General features: G+C 46.9%; 2 protein-coding genes across 2 annotated transcripts in view; both read left to right on the top strand.

The window, feature by feature from the left end:
* The first annotated feature begins 604 nt into the window (after positions 1-604).
* Positions 605-3,218, top strand: LOC146059262 (sialidase-3-like). Its single transcript, XM_083171364.1, has 2 exons — positions 605-703; positions 2,147-3,218. The coding sequence occupies exons 1-2, from the start codon at positions 605-607 to the stop codon at positions 3,071-3,073; spliced, it is 1,026 nt and encodes a 341-aa protein (XP_083027490.1). The 3' UTR covers positions 3,074-3,218.
* A 12,297-nt stretch (positions 3,219-15,515) lies between these two features.
* The window catches only part of LOC146058593 (sialidase-3-like), a 29,011-nt gene continuing 23,870 nt past the window's right edge, over positions 15,516-20,656 (top strand). The window contains exon 1 of the mRNA XM_083170870.1: positions 15,516-15,752. Within this exon, the coding sequence (XP_083026996.1) occupies positions 15,516-15,752 (237 nt within the window). The remainder of the gene's footprint in view (positions 15,753-20,656) is intronic.

Below are 20,656 nucleotides of genomic sequence, written 5' to 3'. Positions count from 1 at the left end.
TAAAGTTAAACTCACCCGTGACAGTGCGAACTGCAGCTGCAAATGGGGATGACTAAATGTTTACAGATCGCTAACTGAAATTATTTTATTGGAAGCAATAAGAATTATTAAAACTTATCAAACTACTGCCATAAATATATAGTCACTAGTACTGACATTAAATGGCTAAAACGAAGACAAAATGGTTTAAAAATATAAAGATAAGTAAATGGCATAAAACAATCCTTCTCTGCTGCCTAAAGAAGTGTCCAGGTGCAGTGAAACGCGTTGGGTTCCAAGAGAGACCATTCTTTTTTTGTTGTTATATTTGAATGTTTTATTTTTAAAGATTATTCCTTTTATTCCATGTATGTAACCTGTGATACTGTTCTTTTTAGAAATTATTTTTTAAACCATTTTTTATTTAGAACTTTTATTGCGCGAGTATATTACGGGACACCATTTATGACACGGTTCTGTGCTGCCCATAACCATGTTGTATATTATGCCCTTTAGGACCATACTCGCCGCTATAAGTGCTGCGCTAAGCCAAACTCTGTTCAAGGAGGAGCCGGACGGAACCATTTACCGGATCCCGGCACTCATCTACATCAAAACGGAGAACATGTTTCTGGCCTTTGCTGAGAAGCGTAAAAATGGTCACGACACCAGTGCCGAGTCCCTGGTCATGAGACGAGGGGTCTATAAGGCCAGCTCGGTCACAGTAAGTCTATAACAGTGTGTTGGGAACTATTTGTGGTAACAAAAAAATTGCTGTTTAAACAACCCTATAAAGAGGTTAGCAAAGCTAGGAGCCAACCTAGTGGCCATGGCCGTTCCATTCCAATGTAAAACATAATCCCCCTCAAAGGTGTAATAATTGGGCTTCAAGATGAAAGTGATAAAATCGGGAAGCTCTGCTGATTTTGAAAAGACTTGCCAGACGCTGATTGGCTGAGAGAATTCAGCCAATCAGCGTCCGGCAAGTCTTTTAAAAATCTGCTTCCTACCCGCCAAATAGTGTAGCTTGCTTCCAGCTGCTGCTACGCCCGTCCCGGGAACTCTGCTGCCCGTCCCCTGCTGCCCGTTCCCGGACCCCCGCTGCCTGTCCCGGACCCCCGCTGCCCGTCCCTGACAGCGCCCCCTGACAGCGCAGGCCAAACCACATGCTACTTTTCGTGTTTGTTTTTCTTATTTGTTTGTCTCAAGGCAGATGCCAGAGACATTGGTCTAGCCTTGCAATGGTGTTGCCTGGCCGGTTAGGTTGCAAACCTATCCGTAATACCTTGGTATTACTGTTTGGTTTATTGCGACAGATTTGTAGTATAGTGGTAAAGGCCGTAAATCCTGTGTTCAGTCCTAGTATTCAAGGCTACATGCTCTAGTTTATGTTCATGTTCAGAGCCTAGTTAATCTTTGTGTTGTCTAGTCAGTGTATCCTCTTACCATTACCTTGACTTGGTTGGGCCTTTGTGTTACCATAAAAAACCAGGTGGCATCCGAGTACAGGGTGGAGCTAGTCCGCCCTGGAAAGGCGGCTATTAGTGGTGAAGTCTAAGACCTGCGCAAGTGCCACCCGACTCAGGGTATAGTAATAGAGTCAGGGTCAGGCTCCGGTGCGGCTGTGGCTTCACCACCTCGACAATTCAGGCTGTAATCAACATCTTGCAGACCTGCCAGTCAGAGCAAGGGTTAACCCCGAGTTCACCCCAGATTATCATAACAATCTAATTATCTGTAGTCCTCTTGTATATAATAACTCCCATCTAAAACCACTAGAGCCTCTCTTATCAGCTGAGCGTATAACTAAAGAATCTTCTCTTTATATTTTTCTACTAGGAATTTTGACCCCATTTTGACATAACTTTTTGAGTTTGAAATGATCTTAGTATTATTCTCTCTTATCTTTCTTTCATTTATGTGCACTGGGGTAAAATTATTTTTCTTAAATTCATTACCATCTCAATGTACAATTATTGGAAAATTATCACTTTTCAAATAATCATTCCAAAAACGTCACTTTAAATTCAAGATTACTAAAGAGATATTCTCATAAATGTGGAGAGGTTGTATAATGGATAAGAGTATTTTTCCCATCTTCAGGATCTTTGGTGATTAAGTAGATATCAGGTGTGTAACATTTTATTACCTTTCTTCATATTATTAGTGGGAAGGTGTGCAGAGCTTAGGTGATGTTTGCATGAAGAACCATCGTGCGATGAATCCTTGTCCTGTCTATGATGACACCACAAAGGTTTTGTTCTTATTCTTCAATTGCATACCTGATGGAGTGTCGGAGGAATATATGAAGTTGTGGGGAAACGCTGCCAAGATGTGTTACATAGTCAGCCGGGATTGGGGGAAAACCTGGAGCAGCATATTTGACATCACCGAGGTGACCAGCAGTATCCATAATCTGGTCACCGTCTTCTTCTCACCTGGACACGGAATTCAGACCCAGTCCGGGAAGCTCATCATTCCGGCCTACGTTTATGTTGCCAGATATCGGTTTATAAGCTGGTGGTTTCCTACAGTCCACTCATTCTACCTCTACAGCGAGGACCAGGGGAACACCTGGAGAATCTCGGAACGGATTGACAAGTTTCAGTGCGGAGAATGTGAGTTGGCCGAAATATTTAGCAAGGATAACAAGAGCGTGCTCTACCTCAATGCACGAGGCACCTCCAGGGGGCGTGTGGAGGCGCAGACAGGGAATGTCATTGGTCAGTTTAATGTTGTTGAAGAAAGTGGTAAATTGAAAGAAGTACATGATGGATGTTTCGGAAGTATTGTAAGTTTCCCAGAGACTAAACACTGGAAGCAAAGGCCGGAAAGCACAGACTGGCTTTTATTCTCACACCCAGCAGAGAACGTTCGTAGAGATCTTGGGATCTTCTTAAATAAGTCTCCTCTGATGCCTGACGCATGGTCTAAGCCGTGGATTATTCACTATGGCCCAGCGGCTTACTCTGATCTTGCCGTCTGCCAAGATAACCAAACTTTTGCCATATTATTTGAGAGTGGGGTTGAAAGTCCTTACGAGGAGATCAATTTCCGCCTGTTTACAGTGAATGATGTCTTGCAAAACATTTAACAATTAAAGTAGTTGTTGGGCGTATTTAGAAAGTGAGTTACTTAACTATGTACATTTAAAATAAATTTTAATTAGAACTTGGCCTGCAGGGATATACTTTAATGTAGCAAAACATTACAATCCTGGTTACTATTTCCTTTTTACAATAATAATCCTAAGGGTGTACGTGCTTTTTCAGATAAAAATAAATGTAATGTTGGACTATTTTTTATATCATTTGTGTGTTATTTCAATATCTAGGTTCTCTTAATCTTTTATCTATTTTGACATCTTATCTGAAGAGAATCGCTTTCATGCGCGGTCTATGATTTATTGCCAGTGAGAAGTCAGAGTTGCTCATTATTGTGACCGCTTGGGGTCTGTATACCTCTCTGCTATGGAGAGTGTAAATACATTAGACCCTGCCACTGCTGTATACTACCTTAATCCCTGTGTCTATGCTAACACAACAATATGCCTCTGTACACTGCATATCCCGATGTGTTTAACCCTGAATTGTTCTGGTTGTTATTAAACCATTTTCCCCTGTGTCTTAGTTTTATGGGCTGACACCTTTTAATACCAGTATGTATGTATAAGCCACATATAGGCTGATTGGCTCCAAACATGCTTGGTCAAAAACAATTAATAAGGCACTCAATTATGGAAATATTGTTTATGAGATTTAAGGGTGACCTACTGTAGAAAGCAAACATGATGGTGTACAGGGGTGGATCCAGGAGAAAATGACAGGGGGGGGCACCATGATAAGAGAGGGGATCGGAGGGGGAGGGGGGGGGGGTTAGTGGTGCCAGTGTAAGAGAGTGGCGAGAGAGGGCATTAAAAATAGGCTAAGTTGGCAACAAAAGTGAAGGAAGTAGTTGTGCGCTCTGGAAAAGGGGGGGTGGCCACTCAAAAGGGGGCGTGTCCTTGAGTGTAGTGTACCATAACATATACAACTTCTACACCTTATGCAACAAAATACTAGACCCCATTATACTTGCCCCTTACAGAAGATGCCAAACGGAATGTCCCAAAATTCACATCATGCCACATTAATTGTGCCAAAATTCACTTAATGCCACACGGATTGAGCCAAAATTAACATAACGCTACAAGGATAGAGGCAAAATTCACAATATGCTTCATAAACAGGGACATTGTGCGTCAAAGGTGGGCATTAAAAATTTACACCATAATGCCCATTACATGTTAAGCCACACACCATAATGCCCATTACATGTTAAGCCACACCTCATAATGTCCATTACTTATTATGCCAAACATCATAATGCCTATTAAATTTTATGCTACATTAGTGCTGCTTACCTACATGTTCATTGCCAAGGGTTCCATGCTCATTGCCAGGGGTTCCCTGCTCTTTGAAAAAGCTGTCAGTTGGACGGCAACACATGTCAGGGAGCACCTGCTGATTTTATTGGGTTACTGGCTGTAATTGGATTCCTCGTTTTTGGAGAGACAACTTACCATCATTGGACTGTTAGCTGGATTCACCACCATTTGGTACTATCCACTTTGGGACACCACCACCTGCATATTGAGGATCACAGGGACGCACCTCATTGAGGATACCCACAATCCCAGTGGGCGAATAACTTTCCTCCAGCATCACTTATCCGGCAAGTTATATGGACCCCATAACAAACCAGCTTCAGGCCGTATATACTCCACCAAACTACAAGTGCCTACAATAAGGACAATACAACGGGAATCCACTCCCATAAGTATTAAACCTTTCTATACCTTTTATATATATTTTTTACAAATACTTTTTTGTATTTTGGTTTATTTTATTTACTTGTATTAATTATCTATTCGTTTTTATACCTATTGATTGGTTATAAATCCACTATATATTGTATAATAGCAAATAAAATGATATATTGTTTTTTCATCCAACAATAAGGATCCAATATTTTAGCTCTCCACCTCCTGCTATTCCATATATTCTTATTGTAGGGGTTTGACGCCCCCTAGGAGGAGCTGCTTGACAAACAACCCTATTAGGCGCCTGTTTACTACTAGCCACCTTGGCTATTAGTTCACCTCTTGCACGGTTCCATGCTCATTGCCATGTGGGATTACATGCTCATTGCCAAGGGGAATACATGTTTGCGTAACTGGGGGACATCCGCCGCCGGGCAGAAATGACAGCCATTGACAGCCGGGCAGAGAGCAGGAGGCTGCCCGGCTGTATTCAGAGCACTGCAGGTCCCGGCTATTTGTAATAATACCCCTTTCACACCAGAAGATGCAGGGACTTACCCGGGAATATTGTCCCAGGATGATGCAGGGACATTCCCGGGTTGGCCCCTTTTTCACCAGCCTAGTCCGTGCATTTTCTGGTGTGAGCGGGAGAGAAAACCACCCCTTCTCCCTCCCTTTAACCGGCTATATTGTTTAACCGGCTATTTCTTCAGAACCAACTGACCCACTTACATGAGACCAGTATCATACTGAAGAACTTTTGAGTGGGCTTCAAATGATTTTGGTCCCATGAAACTGGGCCATTTGGTTCTAGAGAAATCTGCCCTCAAAGACCATGAACAGCCATGAAATTACATTTCAGAAAAAAAATATCCGCAATATCTCTGGAACCAACTAACCCATATGGACCAGCCTGTGATCAGATTTAAGGCCCAGCAATTTGGGTTCGTATGAGACAACCATGAGCTTCTGTGATACCGGGGTGTGTGTGTTTGTGTGTGTGTGTCGGAATTATCGGGTCCCATGTTATCCTATGGGGAAAAGGTTTCAGCTTTGCCCGGCAGTATTTCTGGTTCCCAGGGGGATAGCGATACAGAGCTATTTCAGAAATGACAGTGGGGGCACGTGCCCCCCCCCCTGAATCTGCTGATGATGGTGTTTAATGTAACATAAATACAAAGACACCCCAAACTCAACATTTCCAAAACAGAATCCATTGTATTCCCACCAGCCAAGAACAGTTACCATCCTGATATCACCATCACTGTCTACAACTCGACAATCTACCCTACCCCACAAGCTCGTTGCGTAGGGGTCATCCTCGACTCTGAACCGTCCTTTGTTCCCCACATTCAATCTGTCTCCAAATCATGTTCCATGCATCTAAAAAACATATCCAAAATACGAAACATAAGACACTATCAAATCTCTTATCCATGCACTCATTATATCCCGCATTGATTATTGCAATAGTCTCCTAACTGGTCTTCCCAAGAACAGACTCTCACCACTGCAATCCATTCTAAATGCTGCTGCTAGGCTGATCTTCCTTGCAAGACGCTCTGCCAGTCCCTCCATTGGTTACCTTTATCTTACCGTATTCAATACAAAACACTTCTACTCGCATATAAAGCTATTACCCATACTGCACCAGGGGTGCCGGACGGGGTCCCAACAGTCGGGATCCCGACAGTCATTAACCTGACGTCGGGATCCCGACTGTTAAAACACTGACCGACGGGTTCCTGACGGCCGTCGGCTATTTTTCCCTCGTGGGGGTCCACGACCCCCATAGAGGGAGAATAGAATAGGTGGCGAGAGTAGCTCGCCACCGAGCCCGCAAGGGGCTTTGTTGCGCTGGCCACGCTGTCTGAGACCAGGCAGTCGGGATCCCAACGTCGGGATAATGAATGTCGGGATCCCGAATGTTGGTGAATCATACCACACCCCTGCACCAGCATATATCTCTCTACTTATCACAAAATATATTCTGGACCTACAAGCTATGCTATATCTGGTGCCTGTCCTTGTGTTTCCCTCCAATGTCCCTATGGATTGTAAGCTTGCAGCAGGGCCCTCTAACCTCCAAGTCTGCCTGTTGTTGGATTTGACCCCATTCCAGGATCACAGCGAGCGCCACCTACCTACCATTTTCAAACCGTTTTTATATATTTTTAGATCCTGTTAACCAATTTTATTGAAAATAAAGTACAAAAGAGAAAGATACCTTGATGAGAGTTATTACCCTCAGTTCACGGTGAGTACTGGTACGCCTCTGTTTGATGAACCTTAAAAAAGAAACCTTGATGTGTTTACCATATCGCATATTTGTGTGAGTTGAGTACGATACCGCTCTCTTCTTTACTTAAGAAAAAGTGTATTTTAAACTATATATCGAAGTCCAAGACTGCACTTCACATCGCATATATTTTGTCTTCTATATTCTGACTTCTGAGAGCGGTCAATCGGAAGAACAGGAGAATAAACAGAGGAAGGAAGACAGTAACAAGAAAATAAGGGAAGTCCTTTTCTGTATATAATTTACATCATTATATCAAGAGTTGTCTAAAACAAAAGGGTAGCGCCCAGTTGTCGATACCATCCACCCATTTCTGTCATTGTTTAGATTAGGGGATTTTGGGAAATCCCTTACGATATAGACCAGGCTGATCCCTGGAAATAAACGCCATGCTACAGTACTCCACTAACAAACCCAATTTTATTCACATATACAGACAAGTCATTTCATTGAAGTTTAGTTAAATATTGCACCCATGCAGAGCAATGTGTGTATTCAAAGGGTTAACACTGCTAATTAGAGTAATAATAGTGAATTGCAATATAACATAGAGTAAATTTGAGGTCACCTGGTTGCGCTCTAGGGGGGGGGGGGGGGGGGGAATGCTCTTACATCCGCGCCCCCTTACCGCCGCCCATCGCCAGCTACCGCAAACATAATTATCGCATATGATCTAACATATGCGATAATTATCACTAAGGACAACTCTTGCGTTAAGAGCTGTCTTTTGCGTTGACCAGGCGATGGGCGGCGGGTCCCGGCGGCTCCCCCCTCCCTCTCTTACCCGGCCTGGAGCTGCTGCTGCAGGTGGGGGCTGGCTCTCCTCTTCCATGCACCCGGAAGAGGATGTAAAGTGCAGGGAGGAGGAGGTCACAGGTCCGGGCAGCACAGCTGATGGTGGGTCGGTGCGGGGCGACGTTAGAAGCCCATAGGCTTCTATGGGGCATCGCCAGATTTTTCTGGCGATGCCCCCCGCCGCTTAGAGCATCCCAAAATGCGGTAAAAACCCGATAAAGGGGTTTTTACCGCAGTTTTAGTTTAGAGAATCTCCCCCTTGGAATGCAAATCCCAGGCCATTTATTCAATCCCGGGATTTGTTTCTCTAGCCCTTGTCCCTCAGTCCTTCTCCCTCGCTCCCTCCCCCCTACAGTCCCCCTCCCTGCTAGTCCTTCTATCTCTCCTCCACGCTACAGCCGCCATCCCCCGAGGACCAGCCTCCAGTTGTTTGATTTATTTGGCGGACGTTCACGGGCGGACTCTATTGAAGATTGTGGCTGGGCTGCGCAGCGTGACGTCAATGGTCACCCTGCACACAGCCAAGCAGCATCTTAGCCGTCTGCTGCTCAGTGCTGCCCGGCATGTTCACAAGCGGGCGTTAGGCGGGCCCTCAAGGACGGACTCTGTTTTAGACAGCGGGTCGGTGGGTGTGGACGGGCGGTTGGGCTTTGCAGGGTGACCTTTGATGTCATAGCTGAGGGTCAGGGCAGTTGGGCAGCACCTTAGCTGTCTGCTGCTGAGCGCTGGCCGGTATTTGAATAAAACAACTGCGCATCCAATCTCCTTATATTGCACAGTTTATTATAATTGGGATTTGCAGTATTTAGAGTGTGCAGCTGCATTTTCTCCTTTTTCTGTGCCTAACTGTAGCTTACCCAGTGGACACCAACAGGCACCGGGTGTGTGTGTGTGTGGCGCTAACATCCGCCACCCCACATTGCCGGCATTCAGCAGGTACCGCACTAACATATGTGATTATAAATGCAGAGGACAGATCTTTCTACAAGTGCGAGCAGAGTCCTTATGTGCATTGCGCAGAGTGGTGGTGGCGTTGGCCATGAGGAATGCTGGGACGGATCTGTGACAGACAAACAACGCTGCAGAGACCATAGGCCTTCATAGGGTATCGCCGGCAATTCCCTCCGCAGCAGTGCCCCGGCGTGCGGGTTTAAGTTCATTCAAAAATGTGGTAAAACCCCCCCCAAAAATTGGGTTTCTACCACATTTTGGCTTTAGTGCATCCCACCCACAGGTGGAGTATAATGAACTCGGTGTCACAATGCTTGTCCTATGCTGCGCAGCATTTACACAACTATAGTCACAGAACAAGACGACAATGTGCTTACAGTCCTGATAAGTAACGTCTGAATGGGAACCTGCATCCTTTTGGGGTTTATCCTGGCTGCGTACCTCCCAACTCTATCAACAGTAGAAAAGGAACACGGGGCGCTGGCGTATGTAAATGAGGGTGCGGCTTATGCAAATTACCCCACCCCCCCGCGCAGCGGGACACTGCCGGCCGCGGGAAGGAAGTGGGAACGTCCCCAAAAACGTCACGTTCCCGCGTTTTGAGGGACAGTTTGGAGGTGTGTGGTTGATTTGTTTGGATGCGAATTCACTCCCTTGCGAGTCAACGAGATCCCGCTCTGCAAATGGTGGCACGCCGGCCCACCAATCACACGGCGAGTACGTTTGCATTGGCTGCGAATGGATGATTTACACAGTCATTCATTCCCATGCCAGTAGGACCCTCCCACATCTGTCGATGGTTGCCGGCCATCGAAAGACGTGGCGCACACATTCATATATAAAGGGACCTTCAGGTCGCTGCCATTACCCCCCGCCCCGACCCCATCCCCCTGCCCAACAGTCGCTTTCCCAAAGCAAACAAGTTGCTTACCGTGGGCGCACGCACCCAGCATCTGCACACTCGCAGAAATGCGTCTGCGCAAACACAGACGCTAAACATCGCCCCGTGCGAACAGACCAGAATAAGGTAAAAAAAACTGTGAAAAACCCCATGTTGACCTTTTGACTGTCGACCATGCCCATGTCAACCTAATGCTTGTGTCAACCTAATGACCTGTCAAACTAAAACCATGTCGACCTAGACCCATGTTGACCTAATGGTGTCGACCCAATGTTTGTCTACTTACTTACTGTAGGCCAAATGATCCACAGCCGGCAGCGGTTTTCCTGTTCACTAGACTGAACATACGTAACCTAGAGAACAGGTCTGAAACATGCATTCTACCTGGTTTTAAGCAGCCACAGAACCTGTGTAAAGGTGCACATACACTTATCCGATTTGGGCTAATTTATTGCATGTAAAAGTGCCAAACTGCAAGCGAGCCTCCCGGGGAGCTGCCGGGTGATCAGGGGCAAACTGGTCCGATGTGTCCTTAGAACAGGTCACATTAGTGTATAATGGCCTTAACTGGAAGGGGCAGAGCATCCAAGGGACAGTGTGGTCACCTGCCCCCTGGGTGTTTTGTATGAATCACTCCTAGTTTTGCTGGTAACCATAGAAAAGTAACAGGTTCTTCCAGGATGTATAGGAGAGGTGTGACGTGTAGCCAGGTAACGTGTACAGCTGGGGATCTGACACACAACACAGATCATCACCGTCACAGCCCCGGATTCTCCATGTATCTCTCTTATATCATCACTATGTGAGTTGTTGTATCATTATTACTTCATTGTTTCCATGCTGTATTTATACTTGCCTACCCTCCCAGAAATGCCGGGAGGCTCCAAAATATTGGGTGGCCCTCTCGGCCTGCGAGAAAGTAGTAAAGCCCCCACTTGCACCAACTTCCCTCTGAGGCAAATGCGGAAATTCTTAGCTCTTCTGAGAAGGGGGCGGGGCTTAATTACCACGAATCATGTCATTTTACATCATGTTAGCTCCCAAAGACCCACCTATCGCAGCATTCGTGTGGCGTCACCTCGTTCCCGCAACCCCCGTGCTGCCTCTGCGTCTCTTCTCAGGGCAGAAATATCCATAGTATGCATGTATACTATAGTGTAGTGTATTATCTGTAAAGGGTCTTCAGTCCTAATGGGGACAGAGCGCTATATATACTGTAAACATAATTAATATTAATTTATCGGTATCTATTTTATGTATGAATGTTTTTTTCTATGAATCGCTCTTCGCGGTACAATTAGATGTGTCCATGTCAACCTATGTCGACATATACACCAAAAAAACTGTAGAAATTCATGTTGATATTTTGACCTGTCGGCAGATGTTGGTAGTTTAAACGAGATACGGTCAGTTGGTCGACCTAAAGATGGTTGAAAGTCATTAGGTTGACACCACTAGGTCGTCATACTGCAATGTCGACATATGTCTAGGTCGACATGGGACAGGTTGACACAGGGTTTTTCACTGTTTTTTGAGCTGACATTTCATGCCCTACCATCCACTAGGGCATAGGTCTAGGTCGACATGTGAAGGGTTGACACAGGATTTTTCACTGATTTTTTGAGCCGACATATGCCGACAGGCGGTATTTCATGCCCTACCATCCACTAGGGTATGGTGGTAGAATAAAATAGTGTGCCGACATTGTGTCGACATTTGGGTAAAACAACAGTGAAAAACTCCATGTCGACCTTTGACTGTCGACCTAGACCATGTCGACCTAATGCTTGTGTCGATCTTAACCCATATCGACCTCCTTTACCCATATCGACCTTGTCCCATGTCGCCCTAGACCAGGGCTTGACAAATTTAAAAAAAATCTAGGAGCCAGGATGAAAATGTAGGAGCCAGAAAAAAATAGTGACAGTGAGCGCCAAAAAGTAACACCATAATGCCTATTACACATGTCACATACCCATTACACATACCCACATGCCACAATGCCCATTACACATTGTGCCACACACCGAAAAACCTTTTGCATACTATACCACACACAATAATGCTCATTACATATACCACACACCGTAACGCCCATTACCCGGTAAACCAAACACCGTAATGCCCATTACATATAATACCACACGCCGTAATGCCCATGGCCAGGGGCGTAACTAAAAGAAAGGGTGTCTGGGAGAGAGAGGCAGCATCAGGGAGGGAGAGAAAGAGAGTGTCAGAGAGCAAGAGAGTCAGGGAGAGATAGGGGTAGAAAAAGGAGAGTGAGCAGGAGAGACATTGCCAGGACAGTCAGGTAGGATGGACGGACATAGAGGTACAGTACAGATTGGGGAAAATGGTTGGAATGAGCACCATATGCTGCATCTATGAATATATGGATGGACTGGGGCAAAGATGGACAAATGGGCAGACAGTATGGGGGATCACACAGTTGGGGCAGGCTGGCACTTGCAGGTCACACATGTGGGGCAGGTTGGCACTTGCAGGGGGGGTTCAAGCCACACAGGTGGCACAGGCTGGCACTTGCAGGCCACACAGGTGGGGCAGGTTGGCACTTGCAGGAGGGTGCAGGCCACACAGGTGGGACAGGCTGGCACTTGCAGGAGGGTGCAGGCCACACAGGTGGGACAGGCTGGCACTTGCAGGAGGGTGCAGGCCACACAGGTGGGACAGGCTGGCACTTGCAGGAGGGTGCAGGCCACACAGGTGGGACAGGCTGGCACTTGCAGGGGGTGCAGGCCACACAGGTGGGGCAGGCTGGCACTTGCAGGCCACACAGGTGGGGCAGGCTGGCACTAGCAGGGGGTGCAGACTACACAGGTGGGGCAGGCTGGAATTTGCAAGGGTAGGGTGGTGGTGCAGGCCCACACAGGGGGGGGGGGGGGGGGGGGAACGACGACATATGTATGCTGGTGGTTAGGGCAAAACATGACACACTGGAAGGAGAGGTAGTGTGCATTACCCCCCCCCCCCCCCCATATCCCCATCCCCTTCCCTATCCCCTTGGGGTTACATACTTTGCCAGGGGTTAACTTTCTCTGCAGGGGTTAACATGTGTTCTCTGCAGGGGTTAATAGGGGCATAGAGAAGGCGCCGAGTTCTGAAAGGGTCGACAGTGCGCTGCCGCTGGTCCCTTAGGATGGGGGAGAGGGGGGTGGGGAACCCTGCCCGCGCTGCTGACTTCCTGCAGACGGGACAGGCGCCGCTCTGTGCACTGCCGCTGGTGGTCCCTTAGTAGGGGGGATGGTTGGATACCCTGTCTGCGCTGCTGACTTTCAGCAGGTGGGGGACGCGGGTGGGCGCCGCTCAGTGCGCTGCCGCTGGTCCCTGAGGGGGGGTCGGGCACCCAGCCCGCGCTGCTGACTTCCAGGGGACAGGGGCGGGCGCCGTTCAGTGCGCTGCCACTGTTCCCTGAGGGGGGTCGGGCACCCAGCCCGCGCTGCTGACTTCCAGGGGGCGGGCGCTGCTCAGTGCGCTGCCGCTGGTCCCTCCAGCAGGTGGGGGCTAGGAAATGCTGCCACTGCCCAGACCAGATTCTGCTTCCTCTCTCCCCAAAAATCTGGTCGCCAGGAAGCAGAATCTGGTCGCCATGGCGACCTGGCGACCGGTATTTGTCGAGCCCTGCCCTAGACCCATGACAATCCCCCCCCCCCCCCAAGTAAAGAGGTGGCATAAAAGGCCCCACAAACCAGCCGAGGCACCAAATTAAATAAAAAAATTAGAATAATAAGAACGTCAACCCAGACAATAAGAACAACAAGCCACACAAAACACAACAAGAACACACAAACACAGAGATGGGGAAAGAGGAACACAGACCAAGATGAAACTGTGAAAAAAATAATAATAATCAGGGATACCGTTAGCCAAGCAGTTTCCCTTAGAAGGATTGCTCAATATCTCAATGAGTATGGTGTTTAACTGTAATGCAACAGGTTATGGGTTTGAATCCTGAGACTTAATATAGGGGTTTTGTATCTGATTAACAAATGCACAAAGTGGGCTCACAAATGGGACCATCGCCCTAAAGTGCAGCCAAGGAGACTGAAATCTGGTCTGCTGGGATGTGTACCTTACAACAAAGAAAGTGGCCCCTGGGAGGAGAAGCAAATATACTGTAATACTAAACTATAGAATGTCTATGATACTCAGGCAGTAACCAGACAATCCCCCTATACGAGAGCTAGTAAGTAATTACAGTGATGTCATCACAAGAGCTAGTAAGTAATTAGTGATGTCATCACAAGAGCTAGTAAGTAATCACAGTGATGTCATCACGAGAGCTAGTAAGTAATCACAGTGATGTCATCACGAGAGCTAGTAAGTAATCACAGTGATGTCATCACGAGAGCTAGTAAGTTATTACAGTGATGTCATCACGAGAGCTAGTTAGTAATTACAGTGATGTCATCATGAGAGCTAGTGAGTAATCAGAGTGATGTCATCACGATCACGAGAGCTAGTAAGTAATCACTGTGATGTCATCACGAGAGCTAGTAAGTAATCACAGTGATGTCATCACGAGAGCTAGTAAGTAATTACAGTGATGTCATCACCCTGTAACTCAACCTATGACAATGCAAGGTGCAGCAGCGAATAGGAATGACTAAAAATGTGTAGATCATAAACGGAAATAATTGTATTAATATTAAATTGGGGTTTGGTTCAAAAGGTCCAGATTGCCTAGGTTAACAGTCAATCCCTAGGTCAAGCCCAAAATGTTGACAAAATATCGACACGGAAAAGGTCGACACATGCAAAAGGTCGGCAGAAGCAAAATGTTGACAGGAAAAAGGTTGACACATAAAAAGGTCAACATGAGGATTTTTTTTCATGGTTATTGGGTTTCAATGCCGACACCTGCCGACATGGACCTCCGAATAGTGTAGCACAGTGGTAGCCAACCCTAGCCCTCGAGAGCTACCAACAGTTCACATTTTCCAGACAACCTAGCTGCTGCACAGCTGCACTCATTAATCACTGACACATTTTAAAAGATACACAGATGGAGCTAATTAGCTCACTTGTGATTCTGTGAGGAGACCTGCAAAACATGCACTGGTGGTAGCTCTCGAGGACTAGGGTTGGCTACCCCAGGTGTAGCACATACCCTCACATGGCTCACTCACTTGTTTCCAATTGTAGTCCACATCGTAGATCGTAAAGCATGGAAAAAGTCCAATAAAGAAAAAAATTGTGAAAAACTCATGTCGACCTTTTCACGTGTCGACTATTAACATGGCAACATTTTGCTTGAGTCCACTTTTTTTCCTTGTTGTATTTTTGTCATTGGCAACCTACTGAATGGGTAAAGTTGACAGGGTCATTAGGTCGACATGGGTTTTTTCACTGTTTTTTGAGCTGACATGTGCCGACAGGCGGTATTTCATGCCATACCATCCACTACGGCGTGGTGGGAGAATAAAATAGTGTGCCGAGTGCAGCGAAGCACCGCGCCCGAAGCATTGTGAGCGCAGCGTGCCATGCGCGGTGACGCGGTGCTACGATTTAATGTTTATGTTAACTGTGTTGACATTCCAGTAAAGAAAATAAAAACATGTTGACTTTTTCAATGTCGACCTTACCCATGTGGATCTAATGATCCTGTTGACCTAAAGTCATGTCGACCTTCCTGCATGTTGACCTTAACTCATGTCGACCTAATGGTGTCGACCTAATGCTTGTCGACCATAATGCTGGTGACCTAATGATCTATTGACTGTCGACATTATTAGTGTGTCGACCTGTCAACAGCTTCCCCGGAGCCAACCATGACCATGTTGTATGTTGTGCCCTTTAGGACCACACTCGCCGCTGTAAGCGCCGCACAACCCCAGACTCTGTTTAAGGAGGAGCCAGACGGAACCATTTACCGGATCCCGGCACTCATTTACCTCAGAGCGGAGAACATGTTCCTGGCCTTTGCCGAGAAGCGGAGGAATGGGAACGACGTCAGTGCTGAGTATCTGGTCATGAGACGAGGGGTCTACAAGGCCGGATCTGTCACAGTAAGTCTATACCCATGTGTTGGGTAGTATTGGGGGGGAGGGGGGGGACATATTTTGTTGGCTCAGATACACTATGCCATAAGTTTCAAAACATGGCCCTCAAGGCCCCCTAACGGTCCAGGCTTTAAGAATAAAGGTGCGTACACACGGGGGCGATTGTGTACACTATGGCGGGAAATAAGCGACCATATTGCCCACGATGGGAGTGTGCACCGGCGATATATCGCCGGGTGCGCGCTCCCGTTTTTACCCCTTTAGTGATCGCTGGTCGCAGGAACATGCTCCTGCGACCAGCTGATTACGGAACCCGGCAGTTTCTTTTTCATCAGCTACCAGAGATGGAGAAAAGGAGAAACTGAGCAATATATCTCCCCCGTGTGTGCACAGCATTACCCTGTGTGGGCATGGCTGACTAAATTACTACCTGAGTCAATTAGATTTTACCATTGGGGAACAGCCTTTGATACCCTTAAAACCTGGACTGTTTGGTTGCCATGACGGCCGCGTTTGAGAACCTCTGGAGCATACGGTAAATGTCCTATTATGAAGCCACTGTCCGAACCTCTGGGATTACATTTCAAAAGAACATTTCCACAAAATGACCACCCAAACCAGTTTGCTTGGTATAAACCCGTCTCTTTCCTAAACACCTTAGAATACTCCACAGTACAATGCATACCTCCCAACTGTCACGATTACAGCGGGACAGTCCCGATTTCGGGTCCTGTCCCGCTGTACCACCCGTGGCAGGCATTGTCCCGCTGTGGGGGGTGGCAGTTGGGAGACCCCCCAATCTAATAGAATAGACGCTGTGCGCATGCGCACAGCGTCTATTCTCGCATGCTAATTAAGCTTCGTCCTCATTTGCATACGCTCCGCCCCCCATTCCGGACGCCGGGCGAGTGTCCTCAGCACAGAAGTTGGGAGGTATGCAATGTACTTCCCAACATGACCCTATCCAGGAGGGACACAATGCTCTATTTCTAGACTTTCCTCCTAATGTATGATTGCCATCACCTGTTTTAAACAGATTAATTGAGAAGAAAGGTTTTTTAACACAGGTGCTGGCAGTCATACATTTAGAGGGAAGTCCAGGAACAGAGCATTGTGTCCCTCCTGGAGAGGGGCGTGTTGGGAGATATGGTACACGGGTGTCCTGTGTGATAATCTCATATACCGGGCATTGATGTAATGTTTAAAAAAAAATATATATATATATATATATGTGCAAATGGATGCCGGCACTCCAAGCCTCTTGATTAACGGTGCCTGGTGCCCTCACCGTGCGGGCAGACGAAGCTGGACGCCGAATATAGAGCAGGGTAGAGCGCGGCACTCAGGACAAAGTAAAAAAAGAAAACCGTAGCCAAACTTGTAGTTGACGTTTCAGCCTTACGGCTTTTATCAAAACAGCTAACATGACAAAAAGTGTTTACTCACCCCTATAAGAAGAGCAGAATCACCCGTTTGTGCGTGTACAGCGGCCATCTTCTTCCGCCCACAATTGGGCAGTTCCGGATGACGTTGCTGTACGGGAGACTGTTGCCATGGCATTGGATCAACAGTGTTTGTATCCTAAGTGTCCAATAAAGTTAGATGAAGAAATCTGAAAAAAAAAAAACCTTGTTGTAGTTACATTTAAAGAAAGTGCAGCGTTTACGCTGGTGAATGCTAGCAAATGAACAGAGGCAAGTACAGTATGCCTCTGATTGGTTATGTGGCCGCTATCAACGCAAAACCAGTGATTCATTCTTCAAACAAAACAACAAAACATAAAACGGTGCAATAATGGGGGGTGATAGCGGATTACTTTCTTGTAAAACAATGTGAACCTAATATATACTGGTCATTAAAAACAGAGCATCAGATAAACTGGAAAGCGGCTGGCAGCTTTACATAGTGCAATTCGTAATAGTACAGTTTTAATCTCGTACAGGGGCGGATTGGGAATTGAAAGCAGCCCGGGAAATAATTTGAAGCAGCCCTAGGGGGGTAATTTTACCTTTTGCGCGCCGGAGGCGCGGCCAAATTTTTAGGGGGAGTGGCCTATCGATATGGGGGTGTGGCCTATTTCAACGAGGTCACTCCCCATTTTTGCCACTGTGGGGGCATGACTAGTAGCTCACCCACACCCACAGCCCACCCATTGACCCGCCCCTTGAACCGCCTTATTTTTTATTTTATTTTTTACATTTGCTTCTTGACATTACATCTATTCTTGATTTCGCACACAGTAATACCACATACACGTTACGTCACACACTGTAATGCCCATTACACGTTATGCCACACACTGATGCCCATCATACATTATGGCACACACCGTGATGCCCATTACATGTTACGCCAAAGACGCGCACCAAAAATTTTCCCCATAATGCATATTACACGTCACGCATCCATATTATACCACATGCCATAGTGCCTATTACACATTATGCCAGGGCTCAACAATTTTTCATAAAAGGAGGACAACAGTGACAGTGCGCACCAGAGGCCATGATGCCCATTACAAGTTATGCCAGGGCTCAACAATTTTTTTAAACTAAGGACACAGGGATAGTGCGCGTCGAAGATGCACGTCAAAAATTTACACCGTAATGCTTGCTACACGTCACACAACCCCCCCCCATCCAACACACACATACTATATACACACATGCACATCCCCCCACAAATATGTTTATGCACACATCCCTCCCACACATATACTGTATATGATCACACACACACTGTATACGCACACATCCCTCCCACACACATACTGTAAATGCACACATCCCCCACACTCACATACTATATACACACATATATACTGTATATGAACACCCGTACACACACACACTGTATACGCACACATCCCCCACACACACATACTATATACACACATATATACTGTATAGGAACACACACACACACTGTATACGCACACATCCCCCACACACACACACATACTGTAAATGCACACATCCCCCACACACACATACTATATACACACATATATACTGTATATGAACCCATACACACACTGTATATGCACACATCCCCCCCACACACATACTGTAAATGCATACATCCCCCCCACACACACATACTATATACACACACATATATACTGTATATGAGCACACACACACACTGTATATGCACACATCCCCCCACACACATACTGTAAATGCATACATCCCCCCACACACACATACTATATACACAAATATATACTGTATATGAGCACACACACACACTGTATATGCACACATCAGCCGCGCACACACTGCATATGAACACCCCACACACACATATACTGTATATGCACACATATACCCCCCCCCCCCACACATATACTGTATATGAACCCCCCCACACACACACACACACTGTATAAATATGTACACATCCCCCCCCCCACACACACACACACACACATATACTGTATATGAACCCCCCCACACACACACACTGTATAAATATGTACACACACCCCCCCCACACACACACATATACTGTATATGCACACATATACCCCCCCCACACACATAATGTATATGAACCCCCCTACACACACACATCCCCCCCAACACACACACATACACACTGCATATGAACATCTTTCTCCTCCCTCCCCCTGAAAAATAATACCCGCACATGTCTCACATTCTGTTCGCCTCCAAGATATATGGCTTGGCTCAGCGGCTCCCTGCTGTGATCTCTTGGGGGTGGCAGGGCCAGGCTGTGGACATGGTGCGTGGCGTCACTGGTGTGGGTAATGAAGCCACGCCCACAGCCCTATCCCGCGGCGGCTCTCTATTAGCGCTGCGCCTTCTGTCAGACAGTCCGCACTCCGCACGTCACAGCAGAATCCAGCTGTGCCTGTGACAGGTGTGCGGTGCGGCAGCGCAGTGCTGGCTGCTTAGTGAGCTGGCCGGAAGCACTGCTGCCGGCCGGACTGACGACCTCTCAGTAACCAGGCCGGCCGGTAGTCATGACCAGCCGGCCCGACAGAGGGTGGATTGGGCCGGCCCAGCGGGATTTCTCCCGGTATCCTGGTGGCCCAATCCGCCCCTGGTCAAGACTGACTTATATTTGTGAACAGGGGAAAAGAAATCATTCGATGGTCGGCGACCATCGGATGATTTTTGATCTGTACACTACCATGCGAATGGATGTTTATGCTAAACATCCATTCACATTGCGACAGGGTTGTTTGCAACAGGGGGGGCATTCGCTCGTTAGAGGGCCGGCGTTAGAGTGCTCACTAAGCAGCGGATCTTCGCTGCTTGATGAGCCTTAGTGAATCAGGCACTATGACCCTTATTCTGGTCTATTTGCACAGACCAGAATATTTGCAGGGACAATGGTGGACGTATGTGCATGCTCAGGGTCATTTCTGCGCATGTACATACGCTGGGTTTAAAAAGGCATTGAGTCTGATTATATATATCTATCTATCTAAAGGACACTGTTCCAGGGGAGGGCAGTGCACCAGGGCAAGATACCCCCAGGGGAATTCGGAGTGCCGGGGAGCTGCAGTAATTATATATATCTCTCAGACTCACAGTGCTGTATAAAAGTCCTCAACCCTCCAAGTCCCTCTGTACCTTGCTTTTGAAAAACAGTTGAGACAAGTAGCAGTGTAGCACAAAGCCACAAGCTCTCCTCCAGACGTCCGACAAGCCACGCCCCCTTTCTACTTAGCATACTCCTGGTTTGAAAGGCTTACCATTGGTTGACAGCGGCCATCTTATTGTAGCCTGTTGTGTGTGCACTGGGCAGACATTTCCTATTAGTCTTTTCAGCTCAGCTTTCCCTAGCTGAGCAGCGGCTGCATCATACACAGAAGGTCAGCCTTGTCTCACTGCCAGATCGACGGGACAGTATCAGGCTGGGAGGTAACTTGCATCCTG

The sequence above is a fragment of the Crinia signifera genome, chromosome 2, assembly GCF_055691185.1.
Source record: "Crinia signifera chromosome 2, ASM5569118v1, whole genome shotgun sequence".
In the NCBI taxonomy this organism is placed as follows: Eukaryota; Metazoa; Chordata; class Amphibia; order Anura; family Myobatrachidae; genus Crinia; species Crinia signifera.
The sequence above is the reverse complement of the archived record's forward strand: the minus strand, read 5'-3'. Positions and strand labels throughout refer to the sequence as shown.

What these genes read in the sequence shown, in the direction of transcription:
- LOC146059262 (XM_083171364.1), top strand. Translation starts at nt 605, where the DNA reads ATGTTTCTGGCCTTTGCTGAGAAGCGTAAAAATGGTCACGACACCAGT. An exon ending in ATAAGGCCAGCTCGGTCACA is followed by an intron (nt 704 to 2,146) that starts GTAAGTCTATAA and finishes TCATATTATTAG; the next exon opens with TGGGAAGGTGTGCAGAGCTT.